Raw genomic sequence first — 17500 nt, 5'->3', positions numbered from 1 at the left:
CCTCATTTCCTGGGATTCAAAAGGAAACCCAGTGGGAAACTGGACACCCATTCAGCTGGCTTTGGTGTGTGGTCAGACTGGCCGGACCTGAATGATCTCTGTGTCCGAGCTGGAGTAGCACTGGAGTGGGTGCGGTCTGACTCTGGGACTGTGAGGATCTCAGAGGATATCATCTGGGACCCCCTGGTCCATGTTAAGGCAACAGCCACATATGGTGGCCACAGCTATCCGCTAACATCTACAGGAGCCCGGAGAACTCTCCTGGACTTACACCAACATCACCAGAAACAACACTGGACTGGCCTGAGACTCCAGGGGAAGCTGGCATGCCTCTCCTGTGCTGATCACTCTGTCTCGCACTCGTTATTTAAGAACACTGCACTCAGTGAGGACATTGTCACCTTCACAGTAAAGGCAAGATTGCAAGTTCTTCCTACCAGACTTAACCTTTCCATCTGGTTTCCTTTGACCCAGGTCCCTCACTGTCTACATCACACCACCGAACAGATTACTGAGACACTTCCACATATCCTGAATGGCTGTCATGTTTACAAGGGAATGTACATCGCACGCCACCACAGAATAGTGGACCTTATAGTGAAGGACGTATCAAAACATCTCTCACCCTCAGTGAAAATATACAAACACTCTAGCGTAAAAGCATCCATGTTCCAGCATGGTAGTAGTAACTCTGATGCTTTCTCACATCTGTCTGCTAACACACCAGATGTTATTGTGGTTAATGAGGAGTTCAGTGAGGTGTTCATTCTGGAGGTGGCATGCACCTTTGACTCTAGCATGGAGGAAGCCTTTATGACTAAGGTCATTAAATACCAGCCGCTCTTAAACTCCATCTCAGAGATCGGTTATCGAGGCAGACTACTGGTGTTCATATTCGGCAGCTTAGGACACACTCATAGGCTGGTGGTACGAGGCCTTCAGCAACTTGGGATGCCCAAGAAAAGGGCCAAACAGCTAGCGAAGTATTGTGCCCTGTCTGCTATTATAGGCAGCCGCGATATATGGAGGAGACGCTGCTACTTATACCCATAACACCTGAGTGATGAGCTTTTGTGAAGATCTGTGTATGCCACTGGGCCATGATTTTGTACATGCGTTAAACTGCACCTATAATGTTTATGTCCCTGTAAATTAATTCTTTTAAAGTGGACTTAAATAAATTGTTAAAATGTGTGTGTGTGTGTGTGTGTGTGTGTGTGTGTGTGTGTGTGTGTGTGTGTGTGTGTGTGAATGACAGTGTGAGTGAGTGACGTTTTGTGTGTGTGTGTGTGTGAGAGAGAGAGAGAGAAAGAGAGAGAGAGTGACAGTGCGTGAATGTGTGTGAGTGAGTGACAGTGTTTGTTTGTTTGTGTGTGTGTGTGTGTGTGTGTGTGTATGTGTAAGTGACAGTGTGTGTGTGTGTGTGTGTGTGTGTGTGTGTGTGTGTGTGTGTGTGTGTGTGTGTGTGTGTGTGTGTGTGTGTGTGTGTGAGTGTGAGAGAGAGAGAGAGTGTGAGAGAGAGAGAGAGAGAGAGAGAGAGAGAGAGAGAGAGAGAGAGAGATTATAACAAACTGTGACACAGGAAACTGATTCTAAATTCACTTTATTCTGATTTGGCAAAACTCTTTTGACATGTTTATCAGTGTTTCTCCTCCATCTCTCCGTCTGTATCGTTATATTACACTATACTCCTGTTTCTCCTCCATCTCTCCGTCTCTATCGTTATATTACACTATACTGTTTCTCCAAAGCTCAAGCTGTGAGAACAAATAAAGAACATTTGGTCCTTAAATGTGCAATCTAGGCAACATGGTATTGGAGGGGAAAGTAGACATAATCTCACTATCGGCACGAAACACAGGAACAGCACTGGGCACAACGTGTGTGTGTGTGTGTGTGTGTGTGTGTGTGTGTGTGTGTGTGTGTGTGTGTGTGTGTGTGTGTGTGTGTGTGTGTGAGAGAGAGAGACACTGAATGGAAGCGGCTACAGTACAAGAGCAAGATAAGGTGAAAGCTACTGTGGTCCAGAAGAAAGAGCATAACGCATTGTGTGTGTGTGTGTGTGTGTGTGTGTGTGTGTGTGTGTGTGTGTGTGTGTGTGTGTGTGGAACTAAAGCGCTGCTATGCGCTCGCTGTTTAGTGCAACACACAATCAAAACAAAACTTTACTTCAGTTACAGTAGAGTGAGAATATGGACGTCACAGTCCAAAACTAACATCAAACACCTGAGACGACAAACTACTAATGGATTGCTTCTATTTTTCATCAAAAGAATTCGATTCTTTATAGTTCTTAAATAACTATTGTCACATCAGTGGTGCTAGTTATTAGTTGTGTAATGGGCAAATATTACACTAATATTATTAACATCAGATTCAGACTCTGCCGCTTTTACAGTGTCCATATATATTCACCACAGCAGCAAAAGTTCTTTCCCAAGAGAATATAAAGCAAAAATCACCTTTGTTTTGTTTCCTAAATATGTAACTTTGGTAACTCTTCACTCAGGCCTCAAGATTTTAATTCTGATTTGATTATTTTGACTTCACTGCAAAAAAATGCTCTTCTTATTTAGTATTTTCTTCTTGTTTATAGTCTAAATATCTAACAATTCTTAAAGCTACACTGTGTAACTTTTTTAGTTTATTCTTAGCTAAAAACACTTAGTTCTTTCAAAAATATATGTGCTCATTAATGTATATTTACTTCTTTCAAAGTATTCTCGTAAGTTTATAATATGCCGCTGTAAACACATACGGGTGAGGGGTTCGAATGCCGGTCGCCATGTTGCTCCTCCATCTTGAAAGTACAGTAGCCAAAGAGGGACATACCCGTAAATTCAAGCTTCGCCTTTGGCGTTTTAACACTCGATGGCACCGTGTCGAATGTGAAGAGGGGGATTGCCGTGTTAATCTTGGACTAAATCGGCCACCGTAGGAGTTAAAACGAAATCAGAAACTGATATTCACTGGATGGTCATAAACCTTTACACCGCTAGATGGGGGAATCTCACACAGTGGAGCTTTAATTCAAGATGCATTTACTTGATAAGTAAAATGACAAGATATATTTTATTGTTTTCTGTGGAAAAATATCAGCAAAATTATCTTCCAATGGGGTGAGAAAAATAATCTTATTTCTGAACAAGAAACAAGATTTCAATCAGAAATAAGATTATTTTTCTCACCCCATTGGCAGATCATTTAGCCTGTTTTAAGCAAAAACTCACTTCATTTTTTTTTTTTTTTTTTAAGAAAACAAGGAAAAATATCTTATGTCATTGTACTGATCTAGTAAATGCATCTTGATTTAAGAATTTTTAGATACTTAGACTGGAAACAAGACAAGATTACTGAGTAAGAAGAGCATTTTTTGCAGTGTGCATACTGATCAGGTAATCACTGGCTAAACGGTCTAACAAGTGGAAGGACGGCGCTAGACAAACACGAGTACACAAAATTGTTTAGAACGACAAATAGTTCTGTTCATGTAGAAATGAATGTTCTGCTTAAGTCACTATGTACAATGCACCATTTATAGTTTACAGGCAGTGTACACTAAATTAACACAAATTCACTGTCTAAACACTTTCTTAAAATACACTAAATTGCCAAAAGTATTGGGCCGCCCCTCCAAATCTCTGAGTTTAGGTGTTCAATCCGTGTATAAATCAAGCTCTCGGCCTGCAGACGCTTCTACACACATTAGTGAAAGAATGGGTCGCTCTCAGGAGCTCAGTGAACTCAAGCGTGGGGCCGTGATAGGCTGACACCTGTGCAATAAGTCCATTCCTGACATTTCCTCACTACTAAATATTCCACGCTCAACTGTTAGTGGGATTAGAACAAAGAGGAAGCCATTGGGAACAACAGCAACTCAGCCACGAAGTGTTAAATCCCAGAGCGGGGTCAGCGCATGCTCAGGGTCACAGTTCGCAGAAGTCTCCAACTTTCTCAACAGCTCCAGACCTCCAGACTTCTGTGGCCTTCAGATGAGCTCAAGAACAGCGGAGAGAGCTTCATGAAATGGGTTCCCATTGCCGAGCAGCTCATCCAAGCCTTACATCACCAAGAGCAATGCAAAGCGTGGGATGCAGTGGAGTAAAGCAGCCGCCACGGGACTCTAGAGCAGTGAGACGTGTTCTCTGAGCGACCAATCACGCTTCAGTCTGACAATCCCATGGACGAGTCTGGGTTTGGCCGTCGCCAGGCGAACGGGACGGGACGGAAACTCTTAATGCTTCACCAAGACATTTTGGACAATTTCATGCTCCTGACTTTGTGGGATCAGTTTGTGGACGGCCCCTTCCTGTCCCAGCATGACTGCGCTCCAGTGCACAAAGCGTCGGTCCATAAAGACATGGATGAGGAGTTTGGTGCGGAGGAACTGGACTGGCCTGCACAGAGTCCTGAGCTCAACCCGATAGAACAGCTTTGGGATGAATTAGAGCGGAGACTGAGAGCCAGGCCTTCTCGTCCAACATCAGTGCCTGACCTCACAAACGAGCTTCAAGAAGAATGGGCAAATATCCCTATAAACACACTCCTAAACCTTGAGGAAAGCCTTCCCAGAAGAGCTGGAGCTGTTAGAGAGGGTGGGCCAACTCCAGATTAAACCCACAGGATTAACAATGGGAAGCTCATGTAAAGGCAAGCGTCACAACACTTTTGGCAATATAGTTTATTTATTCTAGTTTAGTGCCCAAGGGACTCCCTAAGTGCAAAAAAGTTCTAATCTAATGGTAATTCCCTAGCTGGTGCTTGGCAGGTTATGCTTTTATTGTCTCCAGGTTGTGGATGATCTGATATGAAATCGCTCCTCTGTGCAAAAGTGGTGGCAGTTCTGCAAGTTACATTCTCTTTAAGACAATATTGGCAAATGACAGATTTTGTGTCTATACTATGAACAATTTTTTTTTTCTGTTGAAAAGACCAGCGTTTATTTTCCGCAAATATCAAACACCTTTTTAGGGGCTCTGTAGAAAGATCTGCTGGTTCTATCGCATGTTTTGCTGATGATCAACATGACTACGTTTGTTCACCAGTCGGACCATTGAATTTTTTCAGCAGGGCTACAAAAATATTCTACTTGATATTCCCAGATGACACAAACACACTAGTTGCACTTTTGAGTCAAACATTTTCTGCTCTTTTTTTTTGATTGTATAGAGTAGATGTAAAGTCATGGGTGTTAAACCTTCCCATGGCCAACCTGTGAGGCCTGAGCTGACACTCCTAAACTCACCACGGACCAAACATGAGCCTCCCACCAGTGTCCACTTCCCTCCTCACATCTTAACACGATAGTTTTGTCTCTGAATCTCTCTGTGTCTGAGGCAAGTCCTGCTCTTTCTTTGCCTCTTTTGGTGAAGCGGAGATGGACTGGAGGACTGTAGATGAGGAGGCAGAGGAAGCAAGAATGGGACTTAAGTTAGGAATGGACAGAGCGTTTAAGGTCTGAGTCAGGGAAGCTAGTGGCTTCTGTGGCAGTGAAGATGGTGATGGTGATTGGGCCAGAACAGGCGTTGAGGGCCTGCTTTGGGCTGGGGTGTTGATTGGGGAGCCTAGGGTCCAAGAAGAGCTGGGAGAATGTATGGCCGTTGGGGTTTGACTGGAGACTGGAGGATCAACAGGCTTGAGTGTGGCTGGCATCTGGACAGAAGGTTTACCTGGAGTCTGGCCAGGAAGCGGACTCTGAACTGAGGTTGAGGTTGGAGCTTGTGGCGCTGCCGGGATCTGGACGGGAGTTGGACACCGACTTTGGGATTGGGTTTGGACGGCCATTGGTGTTCTAGATTGAGTGGGGGTCTGAATGGGGGTTTGAATAGGGGTTGGGGTTCGAGTTGGGGTGGGGACTTGAATAGGGGTGGTGGTTTGAATAGGGGTGGGGGTTCGAGTTGTGGTGGGGGTTTGAATAGGTGTTGGGGTTCGAGATGTGGTGGGGGTTCGAGTTGGGGTGGGGGCTTGAATAGGGGTGGTGGTTCGAGTTGGGATGGGGGCTTGAATAGGGGTGGTGGTTCGAGTTGTGGTGGGGGCTTGAATAGGGGTGGTGGTTCGAGTTGTGGTGGGGGTTTGAATAAGGGTTGGGGTTCGAGTTTGGGTGGGGGTTTGAATAGGGGTTGGGTTTCGAGTTTGGGTGGGGGTTTGAATAGGGGTTGGGGTTCGAGTTTGGGTGGGGGTTTGAATAGGGGTTGGGGTTCGAGTTTGGGTGGGGGTTTGAATAGGGGTAGGGGTTCGAGTTTGGGTGGGGGTTTGAATAGGGGTTGGGGTTTGAGTTGGGGTTTGAATAGGGGTTGGGGTTTGAGTTGGAGTTTGAATAGGGGTTGGGGTTCGAGTCTGGGTGGGGGTTTGAATAGGGGTTGGGGTTTGAGTTGGGGTTTGAATAGGGGTTTGAATAGGGGTTGGGGTTCGAGTTTGGGTGGGGGTTTGAATAGGGGTTGGGGTTCGAGTTTGGGTTGGGGTTTGAATAGGGGTTGGGGTTTGAGTTGGGGTTTGAATAGGGGTTGGGGTTCTAGTTTGGGTGGGGGTTTGAATAGGGGTTGGGGTTCTAGTTTGGGTGGGGGTTTGAATAGGGGTTGGGGTTTGAGTTTGGGTGGGGGTATGAATAGGTGTTGGGGTTTGAGTTGGGGTTTGAATAGGGGTTGGGGTTCGAGTTTGGGTGGGGGTTTGAATAGGGGTTGGGGTTTGAGTTGGGGCGGGGGTATGAACAGGTGTTGGGGTTCGAGTTGGGGTGGGGGTATTAATAGGGGTTGGGGTTCGAGTTGGGGTGGGGGTATGAATAGGGCTTGGGGTTTGAATAGTGGTGGGGGTTTGAATAGGGGTTGGGGTTCGAGTTGGGGTGGGGGCTTGAATAAGGGTTGGGGTTTGAATAGTGGTGGGGGTTTGAATAGGGGTTGGGGTTCGAGTTGGGGTGGGGGTTTGAATAGGAGTTGGGGTTCGAGTTGGGGTGGGGGTTTGAATAGGGGTTGGGGTTCGAGTTGGGGTGGGGGTTTGAGAAGGAGTAACTGTGGGTGTTGAGTTGGTTGTGCAGGATAGCAGTGGTGGAGGTGTCTGAGAGGGTTTGACATGGGAAGTCTGAACCAAAGAGGTGCTGGAAGATGATATTGGAGAGGTGGAGATGGATTGAAAGGGAGAAGCAGGGCGAAGGCAAGGAGGTGGAGAAGTCGAAGGAGGAGTAGATATTGTAGTACTGGGTTTGGCTCGAACCCCTAGGGTTTGAGGAACCCCTAGACCAGAATATGCAGCCATGAGAGATAAAGGAGGGTTGGTGGAACAAAGGGAGATTTGCTTTGGGGAGGATAAGAAGGGGGCAAGGGGTGGCAAAGTAGATCCTGGAGCTGAAGGGTTATGTGTCAGCTGAGAGGGCAAGAGTAGGGGTGTGTGTGGCGCATTTGAGCTCAAAACACCTGCACTTCCTCCTCTAGCGAGTCCTGATGATAAAAGGAAGGGTGCTGGGAGCAGGTTTCCTCCGGAGGCTTTGCGATGGAGAGGTGGGTGAGGTTGCACACCCATCCAGCTACGGTGGGGAAGAGTCGGCTGGGAGGCGGAGAGCAGTCTTGCCTCTTGGGTAAGCCGACCAATCATTGGGAGTCCTTGGGTGCTTCCTCCTCCAACATGGCGGAGTAAAGCCTCTTTGGCCCCCTGTGGCCCGGATCCGACACTGCGTCCTTCGACAGAAGGCGGAGCAACTGCTGAGGAGGGAGGTGGGACTTTATGGACAGGTGATGTTGTGGGCTCAGTGTGGAGGCGGAGACTGTAATGAAGCGTTCTGCTAGCCTGTAGGGGAGCGGACACTGAGGACACAGGAGTCTTTACAACTGGTGAAGGAGCCATAGTGGAGGGCGAGGGTGTTATAGAGGATGGGACTCCTCGTGGAGGCATCACGCCGATGAGGGAGCTGAGTGACTGCCGAGGGTGTAGTATGGGTGGGCGTGGAGGTGAAAGAGGGCAGGACGAGGGTGAAGGCGAGATGGGAAGAAAGATGGCTGCTCCAAGGGCATGTTGTTGTTGTAGCTGTTGTTGCAATTGTTGCTGCTGCTGTTGCTGATGCATTAAAGCAATGGCTACATTTGTGGTGGCGGCCGCTGTCTGGAGGGGGGCGTGGACCAGCGGAGCCCAGATCACGGGATGAGGTCGGGGGGAGACTGTGCCTCCGGTGCTGGCTCGGTTAGCAGCGGCTGTGAAGTCCTGCATGGTGGGCATGCTGTCGTGCTTCACAATCTGCTGGACCAGAACACTATCACAAGAACCAAGACCGGCTCCTCCTGCTCCTCCACCGCGGCTCCCTCCACCCCGTCCCAGACTGCTGCCTGCAACCGATCCTCCTTGCGAGGTCTTGCGCAACAAAATCGAGTTCTTCTTACCTGTAAGAAAGAGGAATTCACAATAGGGTTAGGAGTAGGGATGGGTATCGTTGAGGTTTTAACGGTATTACTACTCCTAACGATACTGCTTATCGGTCCGGTACTTTAAATTAACAGTATTTTTATCTGTACTTTTTGAGATTATATATATATATAACAATGAGATCATCAGGGCGGGCTTTAGCCGATGACGTACAGATGATCAACAGTAGCATAATCATCTGGTCATCAAAGGCGCTTGGGTTGAATTTGTTCTAATCCTAAACGGAGAGCTTGTTTGTATCTGCATCACCTTCACTATTTCTCTCAGTAATGATGATCATGTTGGGTAAGTACTCTGTGTATCATTAAATTCTGTTTTTACAAAACCAGCAAAGATTGTTTATTCCAGCATGCGTGCAGACAGGGTTGCCAAGTTTTTACAACAAAACCCGACGACTACTAGCCCTAAACAAGCCAAATAGCTTCTCGAGGCGGTTCTCCAGGGGAAAAATGGCATTGGGGGGTAAAATGTGTGTTATTTTGGCAAGGTTGCTGCTAAAATTGGAATTCCTGGGTCTATATATCACATAATTGAGGTCGCTACGACCAGCGGGAAAACCGCAGAGTTGGCAACAGAGTGCAGTTGAGTTCTGTTGACATTTGACGACTAACGTTATGCGTCGCTCCGCTGCTCTGATTGGTTGTTGGTTTGTCCAATCGAGGTCTATCCTGGTTGGGTTGAAACACGCCTCATAATCACAGCCCAATGAGCATCAGACTCACATTCTGACTAGAGCTGAGGATGAGCATGGCAGGCTATCAATTCATATCTCTTTAGCTACAAAACCAATCACAGATTTAAGGGATGACTTCAAGGGGCAATAACACAAAAAGGGCTAATAACACAAAGTTACAAAATGGTCTAGCACAGTAGCCTGACAAGCCAGACCCACATCAAGATGTTTGGTCTGGAAACTCACCATTGACGGCTCAATCCGAGGGGCGGATAATCGGCTGTCTGTCAAACTCCCTCTGCACGCGATAGGATAGCGCTACAACCAACCAGAGCAACGAAGGTGAAGCAGAGCTCGCTGACAGATTAAACATTCGCCGTATCCGGTCGGCTAAACTCAGAACACATCTTCCCTTCTTCAGAATGACTTCAGTGCCGTTCTTTGTTCTTTTCTCAGAGAAAAGCTGAACTCAAGTCTTCCAGAGTCACGGTCAAAGCTGATTCGCGAGACCGCCGTTCACCAGTTTCTGTGTTTACTAGAAGCACGAGCGCAACTCGGCCGTCATTATGTTAAGCCCCGCCCACCGACCCTATACACGATGTGATCGGCCCGACCAGAGTTTGGCTTTTACAGCTCAGAAGGGTATTGAGAGTTGCTAGACGACACTCGTAGCAGATTAGATTTGCTGCCGCTAGGGTGCGTCTAGATTTCTAGGCCACTAGAACAGTATAAACGGAGCAAAATCATCAGGAAGGTTTTACCGATGCGATCCAGTCTGTCGGCGGCCACCGTCTCGAAGGCCCGTCTCATCATGGGATGCTCTTCCAGGACCTCATTAAAACTGTCCACGCTGAGGGAATAAAGGCGGCAGTACGTATCTGCTCGGACACTAGCGGTCCTCCTGCCACGTGTCAAAAGACAGATCTCTGTGGGATGGAGAAAGAAAGACCATGAGGAGGTTAGAAAGTGATCTATTACCCCTTTTCCACCAAGGCAGTGCTGGTGCTAGTTTGTAGCCAGAGCCTAGTTTCAAATCGGTTCTTTGTCTGTCCAAGCTTAAATGGTTCTTAAATGGTTAGTTCACCCAAAATTTTTTTTATTTAATTAATTCCTCCCCCTCATGTGGTTGGATACCCGTCAGACCTTCGTTCATCTTCAGAACACAAATGAAGATATTTTAGTGTAAAGCTGAGAAAGGCTTCAGATAGGCCTCCATTGGCATTCAGTCCATTCCCACTCACAAGACCCATAAAGGCCCTAAACACATCGACACACAGCCCATCTCACCACAGCGGCTGGACAATCACTTTATGAAGCGACGAGAATAGTTTTTGTGTGCAAAAAAAATCAAAATAATGACTTTATCCGCCAAGCTATTGTATTCTGTGTCGGTCTCGCTCCTCCTCTTCTGGGTCATGAACGGCGGATCTGCGTCATATTCTCACGCATGCGTCGAGTTCACTTGGCCGATAAAGTCGTTATTTTGATTTTTTTTCGCACAATTTGCACACTATTCTCGTCTCGTTGTAAAATGATTGTCCAGCCGCTGTAGTGAGATGGGCTGTGTGTCGATGTGTTTAGGGCCTTTATGGGTCTTGTGAGTGGGAATGGACTGAATGCCAATGGAGGCCTATCTGAAGCCTTTCTCAGCTTTACACGTAAATATCTTCATATGTGTTCTGAAGATGAACGAAGGTCTGACGGGTGTCCAACCACATGAGGGGGAGGAATTAATGACATAATTTTCATTTTTGGGTGAACTAACCCTTTAAGTAGCACCAAAACATTGCTAGGCTAGAAGTACTTTCAAATTTAAATTTCTGTGGAGGAGCTCTGCATTTGAAAGCTTAGCATCTCTACTTTCTGGAGATATGCATCACTTTGCCATTTGTTTTAGACAAAGTAATCTATTTACACTAAATTACTCAGGTGCCATTTCCGCCTGGATTTGGCCTACCCAAATTGAATGTGACGTCACGGATGCTACGTCCATATTTTTTACAGTCTTTGGTTGATGTTGGTATTGTTGGTTATGGTAACTTCGCCTCCAGCCGTTGACGCAAGCGGTTCTTACCTCTAGACCAGTTTTGGTGCTACTTAGGGTGCGTTCACACTTGTAGTTCGGTTCGTTTGGTTAGTTTGGTCTGGACCAAAAAACAAAAACAAACATAATAGTCCTGGTCCGCTTAGCGTTCACACGGGCATTTTTAACAGCGAACCTAAAGTTACCGAACCAAAGGCACAGGGAGACGCTCACAACCTGATTGGTCGGTTTATATGACGTAGGAGGCCAAACAATGCTGTGTGCGGATTACACGCGCGGGCATTTTATGCGTGTACATATGGCATTATTTTTTACCAGAGAACTCATGAAGAGCTCATGAAATGTTCACAACATTCAAAACAACGCTGTGTGCTGATTAAACGCGATCATTTTATGCGTGTAACACATATGGCATTATTTTTTACCAGAGAACTCATGAAGAGCTCATGAAATGTTCAAAACAACGCTGTGTGCCGGATTAAACGCGATCATTTTATGCGTGTAACACATATGGCATTATTTTTTACCAGAGAACTCATGAAGAGCTCATGAAATGTTCAAAACAACGCTGTGTGCTGGATTAAACGCGATCATTTTATGCGTGTACATGTGGCATTATTTTTACCCGCTGAGAACTCATGAAGAGCTCATAAAATGTTCAGAACATTCAAAACAGCAGCAGGATTTCCTCCGTTGTGCAAAAGAGACGGCCGTTCTGTCGTCTGTGCCTGCTAATAATGGGCAGCACAGGAACTTTGATGAGAAGAGCCAGGTTTGCTTTTTGTGTGTTTTTTCTAGCATTTTCGAAACATGCTCGTCGGACCAAATATTGATGAGGCTCTTCCTCGTTGCTCTACGTTTGCCCTCTAACGTTAAAGTTACTCATTTTGGATACACCGATCTTTCCGCGTCGTCAAATCAGCTGCATTATGCGTCGCATCTTGTGACATTATACGTCCGGTTTTTGGTCCGTATACATGTCTTTGGTCCGTGTTGCGTTCATATATCAATCGAACCGCACCAGAGCTCATTTGGAAGCAGACCGAGACCCATCTTTTTAGCGCTCTCGGTCCGCTTGTTTGGTGCGCTCCAGGGTTCGGATGGCAGCGTTCACATGTGTTCAAATGAACCGCACTAACCGAGCAATCGCACCAGGGTTCGTTTTAATCGAACCAAACATGACAAGTGTGAACGCACCCTTAACCTCTCAAACTCCAGGACCATTTTTGCGGATTTCTGCCTGGATTTGGCCTACCCAAATTGAAAAGCTTCCCATACACACATACAGTGGTCTAAGTTCAAAATGTTGGTGTCATTTTACAGGAATCTCTTTAAAGGTACATAAAACACTGCTAAAAGTCATAAACATGTAAGTATATGTTGTGTAAGCTGTAATAACCCCCCCCCCCCCAAAAAAAAAGTAGGCGCTTTTTAATTTAAAAAAAAAAAATCATTTTTGAAAGTGTGTAACTCAGGCCCTGTGTGCTCTAGGACCCTGCAGACAGTTTGGGCTGCTTCCAGCATATATAATTAATGTAATGACACTGGGATATTACATTTATATCACTGTATATGGGGTGGGAGGGAGTGGTGGAGGGGGGGGGGTCATCTCTTCAGACCCATTTGAGTAAATCTGGCATACAACATGACACAGACAAACTTCTTTTTTTTTTAAATGAGCCTGTGATGTTAACCTGAGTAAAAAACACACAGACATACGAATCCATATTAAACCCTGCTGCTCGTGACGACACATTGATGCCTTAAGACACGAAACGATCACTTTCTGGCCAGAAACACAACAGTATTTTTTATTTTTTACCTCATATCAGACGAATCTCATCTAGTGTTCCCATCCGCAATTACTTCCGCTGAAGAAGGTCAAAATATCGGCGCAATCATAGAATATTTACATAGATGCCTCAGTCTACCGATCCGCGCAGACACTGATGATGAATCTATATATATATATATCTATGATCACGCCAGTATTTTGACCTTCTTCAGCGGAAGAAATGGTGGATGGGAACACTAGATGAGATTCGTCTGATATGAGGTAAAAAATAAAAAATACTGTTGTGTTTCTGGCAGAAAGTGATCGTTCCGTGTCTTAAAACAACAATGTGTCTCCACGAGTATAAACACAACCAAACCTAGAAGAAAAAAAACACGGAACCAGCCCTTTAAGAATATTTAGATATTTGGACTGGAAACAAGAACAAAATACTAAATAAAAAGAGCATTGTTTGCATTGTAAACTCACCTCCAAAGTACGAGCCGTCGCTAAGTTTGGTCTCCCTGTTTCCGCGAGTAAGTACGCTGACCCGTCCGTGCTGGATGAAATACATCTTACGGCCAACAGTTCCTTCACGAATTATGAAGTCGTTGGGCTGGAAGACCTCAAACTTCAGCTTTGTGAGCACTGCCGTCACGAAGTTTGGGTCAGCGTTAGCGAAGAGCGGCATGTTAGCCACCAGGCTACGGCAGTTGAAGCTAACAATTTCCTGTTGCGGTGCACAATTAGACATTATTTAGCTGGTTACAAAGCTTGTAGAATGCAATGACAACAACCCACACTTGCAGGAGTTACTAGCACAATAATGCTGGTGTCTGAAAACATCGAATACAAACTTCTGTTGGGTGTTTGACAAATAACTATATATTTTTATTAATCTTCCATATTTTAGATGACCTCCAGAGTTAGGGTTTTAGTTAAAGGCACAGTAGGTAATTTTCACCACTAGAGGTCGTGTTTACAAAATGATGACGCCTTGGTTTTTATTCATCTTCCATATTTTAGATGACCTCCAGAGTTAGGGTTTCAGTTAAAGGCACAGTATGTAATTTTCACCACTAGAGGTCGTGTTTACAAAATGATGACGCCTTGGTTTTTATTAATCTTCCATATTTTAGATGACCTCCAGAGTTAGGGTTTTAGTTAAAGGCTGTACAGCCGGTGGAGAAGAATTCAACTCGGCATAAATCATATTCATGAATGAGCTAATGTATTAAAAATTATCAATATTAGGCGGTAAAACACGGCACTCTGTCCGGTAAATCAACAACAGATTTAAACAATAAGACTAACTGTGTTGATCTGGAGAACAATCATTAGTTTCTGTCCATCAATGATCCAAACAGTGTCTAATAAAACACATTTAGGATAATGCACACAAATCAACACAATATATGACACTGTTCTAGTGGTTTTTGGATATTTGAATCTTTTAATCTTACATATTGCGCCTTTAAGTGTAAAAACAAATCATAGTCTTTACTGTGTGAATTTCTGTAAAATAACTGAGCTTGAACGGTTTAAAATCACTTGAACATTTAAAGGGGGGGGGTGAAATGCTGTTTCATGCATACTGATCTTTTTACACTGTTAAAGACTTGGAATCCCATACTAAACATAGACAAAGTTTCAAAAGTTAAGGTGGACGTTTGATGGGAGTATTTCTTTGTCAAAAATACTACTTCCGGTTAGTCATAAGTTTCGGCAAGTTTTTTGAGATCATGCGTCCCCTTTGACGTTAACGGGGGCGGAATTTCCTTGTATGGGCCTTACGGACAATTCTACCGGAAGAGCGTGAGAGAGAGAGGGAGAGAGAGAGAGAGAGAGAGAGAGAGAGAGAGAGAGAGAGAGGGAGAGAGCGAAAGCAACAGGCTACGCCCATCAAAGCGCTGGCTTGTAGGATGCTAAACAGGTGATATAACCAGTAGCTACTGACTTACCCACTGATAGGCCGGCGGTCGATCTGTATTAGCACTTTCCTCACGCGACGGGCGAATCACTTTCCTCACAGAGCGACTCACTTTCCTCACGCGGCAGGCGAATCACTTTCCTCACTGAGCGAATCACTTTCCTCACAGAGCGACTCACTTTCCTCACGCGACGGGCGAATCACTTTCCTCACAGAGCGACTCACTTTCCTCACGCGGCGGGCGAATCACTTTCCTCACAGAGCGACTCACTTTCCTCACAGAGCGACTCACTTTCCTCACGCGGCGGGCGAATCACTTTCCTCACTGAGCGAATCACTTTCCTCACAGAGCGACTCACTTTCCTCACGCGGCAGGCGAATCACTTTCCTCACAGAGCGACTCACTTTCCTCACGCGGCAGGCGAATCACTTTCCTCACTGAGCGAATCACTTTCCTCACAGAGCGACTCACTTTCCTCACGCGGCAGGCGAATCACTTTCCTCACTGAGCGAATCACTTTCCTCACAGAGCGACTCACTTTCCTCACGCGGCGGGCGAATCACTTTCCTCACTGAGCGAATCACTTTCCTCACAGAGCGAATCACTTTCCTCACAGAGCGAATCACTTTCCTCACAGAGCGACTCACTTTCCTCACGCGGCAGGCGAATCACTTTCCTCACTGAGCGAATCACTTTCCTCACAGAGCGACTCACTTTCCTCACGCGGCGGGCAAATCACTTTCCTCACAGAGCGAATCACTTTCCTCACAGAGCGAATCACTTTCCTCACAGAGCGAATCACTTTCCTCACAGAGCGAATCACTTTCCTCACTGAGCGAATCACTTTCCTCACAGAGCGAATCACTTTCCTCACTGAGCGAATCACTTTCCTCACAGAGCGAATCACTTTCCTCACGCGGCGGGCGAATCACTTTCCTCACTGAGCGAATCACTTTCCTCACAGAGCGAATCACTTTCCTCACAGAGCGACTCACTTTCCTCACAGAGCGACTCACTTTCCTCACAGAGCGACTCACTTTCCTCACAGAGCGACTCACTTTCCTCACAGAGCGAATCACTTTCCTCACAGAGCGACTCACTTTCCTCACTGCAGCGCGCTGCTGCACACGTCATTATTTAGCTCCGCTCACACGACACGCCCCCACCCGCTCGGCTTTTTTCGGAAAGACTCGGAACAGTGCATCTTTCTTATATAATTATAAAAAAAATAAAGACTTTTCGGAGATATGCAGGATGCAATGCTACTCTATAGGTACTCAAGATTGACATGACACTGACTGAAACTGAGTGTTTCACCCCCCCCCCCCCCTTTAAACTGGCAAAGATTAAAAACACAAGCAAATATAAACTTTATAACACGACGATCTAATTCCTATTGAATATTTAATTCTAAAATCGTACATATTGTGCCTTACATGTTTAATACTTAATTACATAAGATTTTTTCTTTGTTGTTGTTTAGAAAAACTTTTTCACTCCCACTGATGGAATTTTCTCTTTCCATGTTTTCACTGTTAAACGGTAGGGGGCGCTATTACACATCTTCTGAAAGAGAACACAATCTCCTGATCAAAACACAGGCGAAGAAGACCTACCCGATAGTGTTAACAAAAGCAAAAAAAAATAATTGTATCATGTCATTTAACTTGTGTTTTGAACTCGTCTTTGAGCTTTTTTATCATGACTGGTTTCTCACAGGATTCGTTCCCGAGCTTTCAGCATCGCAAAAACAAATCTGTACTAGCTGAGCTAGCGAGCAAGCTTAATGTGTCAGAAAAGCCGAACATATGGAGCTGGTTAAGTGACACAAACTCCAAAACGTATTCGTTTACAAATCATGGTCTATGGTAAAAAAACAACAATAATAAAAATGCTGTTTTACTGCCTCTAGTGTTCATTTCTGTTGGAAACTGCATGGATTTGTACCTATTGGTGCGTATTTTGTGGTTTGCAAAAACGTTCCCACAGGTACATTTTTGTCAATGAGACCAGTTTGAAAGAAAAAAAAACAGATGGAATTTTCTCTTTCCATGTTTTCACTGTTATACGGTAGGGGGCGCTATTACACATCTTCTGAAAGAGAACACAATCTCCTGATCAAAACACAGGCGAAGAAGGAGCCAAAACAAGCGATAAAAGCATTGCTGACCTTGTTTGAAATACATGATTTTCTCAGATTTTGTGTGTGTGTGGGGGGGGGGGGGACATACCCACTTTCAAATGCTGATAAAAAACAAAAGAATGCATGAAGCTAGAATAAAACAGGCCGTTCTGTTTAAAAGTAGAGGCTCTGTGATTTATTTTGATATATTACATGTTAGCATACAATAAAATATTCTGGGGTCATTACATTTTTGTGAAAATGATCAAATTATGGCAATGCACTGCAAAAAATGCTTTCTTACATAGTATTTTTGTCTTGTTTCTAGTCTAAACATCTAACAATTCTTAAAATAAGATAAATAATCTGCCAATGGGGTGAGAAAAATAATCTTAATTTAAACAGAAAACAAGATTTTTATTTTTCTCACCCCATTGGCAGATTATTTATCTTATTTAAGCAAAAACTCTCTTCATTTTGAGTTATTTTTCCCAAAACAAGACAATAATTTGTACTTGTCTAGTAAATACTTCTTATTTTAAGAATTTTT

At 44.9% G+C, this 17500-nt stretch overlaps 1 protein-coding gene across 1 annotated transcript in view; it reads right to left on the bottom strand.

The window, feature by feature from the left end:
• Nucleotides 1-2720: 2720 nt before the first annotated feature.
• Nucleotides 2721-17500, bottom strand: part of LOC137082517 (potassium/sodium hyperpolarization-activated cyclic nucleotide-gated channel 1) — a 41138-nt gene continuing 26358 nt past the window's right edge. The window contains exons 7-9 of the mRNA XM_067447742.1: nt 13387-13627; nt 9841-10005; nt 2721-8363 (exon numbers count right to left, since the gene is read on the bottom strand). Coding sequence (XP_067303843.1) covers nt 5296-8363; nt 9841-10005; nt 13387-13627 — 3474 coding nt within the window. The 3' untranslated portion in view covers nt 2721-5295. The remainder of the gene's footprint in view (nt 8364-9840; nt 10006-13386; nt 13628-17500) is intronic.

Source organism: Pseudorasbora parva, chromosome 7 (genome assembly GCF_024679245.1).
Source record: "Pseudorasbora parva isolate DD20220531a chromosome 7, ASM2467924v1, whole genome shotgun sequence".
Taxonomy (NCBI): domain Eukaryota; kingdom Metazoa; phylum Chordata; class Actinopteri; order Cypriniformes; family Gobionidae; genus Pseudorasbora; species Pseudorasbora parva.
Note: the sequence above shows the minus strand (reverse complement) of the source record. Positions and strands in the feature narration are given on the sequence as shown.